This window comes from Arabidopsis lyrata (assembly GCF_000004255.2).
Source record: "Arabidopsis lyrata subsp. lyrata unplaced genomic scaffold ARALYscaffold_5, whole genome shotgun sequence".
Classification (NCBI taxonomy): Eukaryota; Viridiplantae; Streptophyta; class Magnoliopsida; order Brassicales; family Brassicaceae; genus Arabidopsis; species Arabidopsis lyrata.
In genome coordinates, this window is record NW_003302551.1 from 13,331,134 (window position 1) to 13,337,338 (window position 6,205).

The following is a 6,205-nucleotide window of genomic DNA, read 5'->3' on the forward strand; positions in this document are numbered from 1 at the left end:
TTATAAATCGAAGTATCGAACTATATATCTATTTCATGTAAATGTATTTATTATGTCGACTATAACTAATTGTGATTGAAATCATAATCGAGGGTTCAAATGTGGCCTAGACACACAAAACGAACCATCATTTACATATTTACATGGTAAAAAAAAAAATTGTGAATGAAATAAATTATGTTTATAGTTTAATTATGCATTATGCATATGTATATACTTTATTAGGGGTGGAGAAAATATATGAGATCCAAAATCCAACCTGAAATCTAATTTGATATGCTCATGATAATATGTTTGTGTATATAATTTTTCTAAATACATTCATGTATCAGCTCCTTTCTAGTACCTCCATAACTAGGATAATTGCAACATTTGACACATAGGAAACAGATAAACTATTGCTACGTAATACATCAATGTAGATGCATAGAGGCGTGTACGGCCAGGATGCAACCACCTAAACTCTGTCCGGATATGGAAAGCGACGATCTCGGACAAGACATCTCCACATTGGCACCAAATATCATCAAAAGCAAAGCAAGACCACACTTTGCTTTCTTTTGTGGGAGCCACTCCAAAAAGCAATATTTTATCGTATAGCTCGTACATGGTCCCCATTTGAGTTATCACGTGTCGTTATGTGATCACTTGGACGATTCTATACTTACGCTCTCTTCCATCGTGACCGTTGAAACGTGTCGACGGGAAAAAATAAAGATTACAACAACAACTAGTTTGGAATTTTTGCAAATGCATGGGCTATGTGTTGTTAACTTGTCACTATTACTTAGCATATATTGATTCGTGTATTAAATGCCCATTTTTTTGCTGTGAAATAGCAAATTATTGGTCATTTTATTCATATTATATAGGACCATGGTGACATAATCCGATCCAAGAGCTCGAGGTATGTAAGTCAATTTACATTTGGATTTGTTCACATTGTGTTTAATGATATCTTCAAGATGTTGATATCATTAAGATATCAAATCATAGTTTATTCCTTTGATTTAAATATCAAAAACATCAATTCAAGAAATTAAATTGTAGTTTTGTACCGGTGTTAATTATCGAAGCTAATTCGGTGATGATAGACTCATTTTTCATCTACGAAAAAAAAAAAAAAAAAAAACTCATTTTTCATAATTCTGTTACTTAAGGCTACATTAAAAAAAAAAAGAAGGCTAAATATCAATTTCCTAGGGTATACAGTTTGTTATGTATTCTAAAATTTACTTTAAAAATAATAGCTACAGATATTAGCTTTGTTTTTTTTTTGTATGAGATTACTGGGTAACTTAAACCCATCAGGATAAAACTAGTCTAGCCAATAAAAACATTATGACAATTTGAAAGTTGAATCAAATCTTCCAAAATAAAGGTTTTTTTTTTTTTAATAATAATATTCATTAACTACCCAAAATGGGCTGGCCTGGGCTTTTACAAAAACAATCCAGTTACAAAAGGAAGCAGAACGGAAAGTTGTCGGAGAAACGAAAAGAAGCTCGATCCTGTTGTATCACCGGAAGCAGAGTGTCGCAGCACCAATTCCGGCGGGATTCAAGCTCCACGGCTTTGCGGAGGCACCGAAAGATCAAAACCAACAACGAAAGAACCCGATTTTCGTCATCGGTCCTTTTCCGACGAGCCTCCAAACCCACTACGGAGCTCCCGGAATGCACAACATCCAACATCTGACATCGACGTTCTCAAATTCCATAATAAATGTTGATCGACTCATAGATCATGCATTTATAATATCATCAAGCCTTTTAACAAAAAAAAAAAAAAATAATAATATCATCTGCGATAATTCTCAACAAATTGTTCAGTTTGTTCTTCAAATTTAATCAATAAAATTATTTGATTATAATTAAATTGTTTATATTCTTTCTTAAACATCAAAATTAAAATTCTGATCAATATGATTCAATAATTTTCTTTCCACTGAAGACTTGATCCTCCTGACAATGAAAAAAAAAAAAACTCCATTTACAGGCTTCTATAATACACCAGTTGACCTATTGAATATTGATATTGGTTTAATTGTATAATTATCATCTTATATAAGAGAATTCTAATTGGTAAAAAAAATAGTTTCGAGAATTGTGTTAGGATGTTGAAAATGAGGATTGTCGGACGCAGGCAGTGCGGGGTGGGGGCAAGAAATGTTCCACTAACCAAATCATATTGGGACCATTGCTTATACTATACTCCCTCCGTATTTGAATAAATGTCGTTCTAACCTTTTTTCTGTATTTTTAATTAGTTGTCATTTTAACAATTTTTGCATAAAATTTCCTAAATTACCCCCAATTAATTGATCATAATTAATCAGTCTAAATTACCAAAACTACATATACCAAAAATATAATTGTAAATAATCGTTTCTCATAAGGTTAATTTTGTAATTCTGTGCCCTTTCTTAATTCACCCAAAAACAGTTGAAACGACATTTTTTCAAATACAGAGGGAGTACAAACTTATTATTTCCTTATTTATTTCGTTGCCCACTTCATATAATGTCGAAATTTTGCATTTAAAATAAAATAAAATTGTCGTCTAAAACGATATTTTAACATATTTGGGTTAAGTTCAAATATAGCGAGACATTTAGGCCCGTTATACACATCGACCACAAAATTGGGCCGAGCCCATTAAGAAATAAAAATTGGAGTTTGGAAAAAGATATTAGAGAGGATCGATCCTTCCTTCCCTTGTGGTCGTTTCGAAGAGACTAAAGGCGACGGAGAATAGGAGAAGAAGATGGCAACGGCGGTGGGACAGTGGCTAGAGGAAGCGCTGGTTGATCTCTGCCGGAAACCAGAGACCGGTTTGAATTTCGATCGTGATGTCATCTCCGGTTTAGTCTCCTATTGCGATCTTGCTCAGCCTGTCGATGCCAAGGAATATCTCGACGTAAATCCTTCCTTCTTTAGCCGTCGATTCTCGTATGATGCTTTTGTTATTCGGATTCGATGATTTTAGCTTCTTTCATTTGAATTATAAGGGATTAGTGTTTTAGGTTTGAATTGATTTCAATTGAGTAGTGAGGTTTCTAGAATTAAGCTCTCTTAACCATTGAAGAAGTGATTTTCTACATTAAAGGTGTAGGCACTAACGATTAGATGAGCTTGTCACCATAAACTTTTACTTCGGATGAATTACATTGTTTAATACTTAGTTCTGATATCATACTAGCTTGATAGCTTCACATGTCTTTACCATTTCTGCAGTTACTAGGTCTAGCTAGCTAGTGTTCATATGATTGCACCTGCCTTGCCTTGTTATTGAAAGAATAATATGCAGGCATTATTGAATAGAGAGTATTAGCTAGCTTTCGTAGCGTAAACATTGAATACTTAAATTGGAATGTCTGACTTGAGGCTTGAAGAGAGTTGTGTATCGCCAAAGTCTGACTGAGATATAAGTTGTAGAAAAGATATCATATTTCATCTAGTCACAGAGTAATTGAATTTATTGATGCCTTTATCCAGAATATTATTGGAAAAGAAGGCAAAACCATCATTGCAGAATATCTACAGAGAAGAGGATACAAAGATCCATCTAGCCATGTAGCAAACAGTTCAGGTCCAGAATTGCAGATGTATGTTAAGCCAAAAGTGGATAATGGTGCTTCTAGTGGAACCAAGAAACCGTTTAAAACACCAAAAGAGGGAACATCATCTAATCAGCAAGCTGGAACTGGGAAAGTGACAGCTCCGGCCCAGCAAGTCAATCCTAAAAAGAAAAAAGGTGGAAAAGTGATTTCTCTTGCAGAAGCAGCTAAAGGATCAATAGTGTTTCAGCAAGGAAAACCGTGTGCATGTCAAGCTCGTAGACACAAATTAGTGAGCAACTGCTTGTCGTGTGGGAAAATAGTGTGTGAACAAGAAGGAGAAGGGCCTTGCAGTTTCTGCGGAGCACTTGTGCTAAAAGAAGGAAGTACATATGCAGGGCTAGAGGAAGGGTATACTCCAGTATCTGATGCTGATGTGGCAGCTGAAGCATATGCGAAAAGGCTTGTAGAGTATGATAGAAATTCGGCTGCACGTACAACAGTTATTGATGATCAAAGCGATTACTATGAAAGTGAGAGTAGTAGTTGGCTCTCTGCGGAGGTATATATAATCTCCATTGGTAAACTACAGTTGGGTTTTGTTCCGCCACTGAATTAATATATGAGTTCTGTCCTCAGGAAAAAGAGCTAGTGAGGAAGAAGCGAGAGGAGATTGAAGAAGCTGAACGAGTCAAAAAGAGCAAAGTTGTTATGACATTTGATTTAGTCGGCCGCAAGGTAACTCTCAAGAGTCCCCTGTTCTCAAAATGTTTGAATCTAGAAGTATCGTTGCAATTCGACATAAAGATAAGTTATAGGTTTTTTTGAAGTATCGAGTCATTTTCCCTGTCTCAAGTCTCTCTGCAATGTTACTATCCATTTCTTCAATCTTGACCTACTTTTCTTCCGCCGTAGGGCATGCTTGAATTGCTAGATCCATATTGATTTACTTGTCCTGATTATTCTACATTGAGATACAATTCATTCGAAGTACTGATGATTTATGACGTGACACATTACAGGTTCTGTTAAATGAAGATGATATCTCAGAACTAGAATCAGGTAACAGGATTCTAGGACCACCCGAGACTAAAAACGTGAACAGAATAAAACCGAACCCGACTGCAAAACTCGTTCCAATCTTCTTAGACCCGGGACCAACTGAGAAGAAGCCAAACAGCACCACCACCAAGAAAGACAACAAGAAAAACCGAAACGGATTGTGTCTAGAGATCACAGGAAGGGTACAACATGACAGAAGTGAACTCAAGTACTTACAAGCCGATCCAAAATCGGACGGTAAATCTTGGCCATCAGGAAACGATGGGCTTCATGTAGAAGATGGTGGTGAATGTTCCTTAGATTACGACTGAAATTTTTTCAGTAACCAAACCCGGTTGAATGTTTCCGGTTTACCGAACCGGATACTACTATTTGTTCAGTTTAAAAGTCAACAATTTTTCTCTAGTTGAGTCCACGTCGGATGGTTGATAGCCGTCGGTCAAGAATCACGTGTTCGGAACTTTGGGTTTCTCGTGTGCTTACGTGGCGTTATGTAATTGAGTAATGTTAAATTCTCTCGGTTTTATTAAGATAAGATTATTCGTCTCCACGTGTTACGTGTTCCCAGCTATCAAATCGTTTTCTTAGAGCGCCACTATGATTTTAAAATTTTTATTTTTTCATTTGAATTCATCGTCATGGGGGAATCGAATAGTATATGTTCGAATATAATGAAATATTACTTTAAATATATTTGTAAAATCAGTCTATACAAAACAAAATTAGAACTACTGTATATGTACAAGCATTTTCATGGCTTATATAACCGAGATTACCAAAAAGTAAAGCTTTGCAAAATTGAGCCTTGTTTGATTGTATCCACCCACCAATGGTGACATAAAATAATAATATCGTTTACTGTATTAATATGATAAGTATGATTAAGAGTTTAAAACAATAGATAATCTTTACCCTATAATACTATCTCTGTTCTTGAAAGTTTGATGTTCTAATGTTTTAGGTTTGTTCCACAAAGATTGATTTTCTAGTTTTATATTTTATTTTTTATTAATTGATATTAACAAATCGTAGATTTCAAGGCGTATTGACTACAAATAATTAACTGTTTTAGATTACTATTGGTTCATACATTATTAAAAAAAAATTATTAAATTATTAAATCACTATTGTTTCTTAATATATGTGTAAACTCTAAAACATCAAATTTTTAGGAAAGAAGGAAGTAATAAGTAATGAATAGTGTAAGATGGATAAAGGGAAAACGGCCATTTTCAATCCCAACTATTTGGGGGCGGGTTTTTCCAACCCAAACTAAGACCTCCCGTCAATTTCTACCCAAACTCAAAACTAATTTAAATTCAAAACCTAAACTAATGAAAATTAGCCGATTTCAACATGACAGAAGACGGTGTTAGTTCGGGATTTAACGGCTGCTGAGTCAGCGATATCGTGGCATTGACGTGGCGGGAAAACGGCCATTTTCAACCCCAACTATTTGGGAGCGGGTTTTTCCAACCCAAACTATTTGGAGGCGGGAAAAAAATAAAACGTCGTCGTTTTAATTTTGGAGAAAAATTAAAATTAGGGTTCTTCATTTTCTCTCGAAACAGAAAAATGTTCGTC

At 35.1% G+C, this 6,205-nt stretch overlaps 1 protein-coding gene across 1 annotated transcript; it reads left to right on the top strand.

The window, feature by feature from the left end:
* Positions 1-2,696: 2,696 nt before the first annotated feature.
* Positions 2,697-5,171, top strand: LOC9311922 (activating signal cointegrator 1). Its single transcript, XM_021026005.1, has 4 exons — positions 2,697-2,919; positions 3,498-4,121; positions 4,199-4,297; positions 4,582-5,171. Exons 1-4 carry the CDS (start codon positions 2,767-2,769, stop codon positions 4,930-4,932), a joined length of 1,227 nt encoding a protein of 408 aa, XP_020881664.1. The 5' UTR covers positions 2,697-2,766; the 3' UTR covers positions 4,933-5,171.
* Positions 5,172-6,205: the final 1,034 nt, after the last annotated feature.

Bases quoted from the DNA above. Each gene is read 5' to 3' on its own strand.
- LOC9311922 (XM_021026005.1), top strand. From the start codon at position 2,767: ATGGCAACGGCGGTGGGACAGTGGCTAGAGGAAGCGCTGGTTGATCTC. The intron at 2,920-3,497 runs GTAAATCCTTCC...GCCTTTATCCAG, and splicing joins ATGCCAAGGAATATCTCGAC to AATATTATTGGAAAAGAAGG. The intron at 4,122-4,198 runs GTATATATAATC...TTCTGTCCTCAG, and splicing joins GTAGTTGGCTCTCTGCGGAG to GAAAAAGAGCTAGTGAGGAA.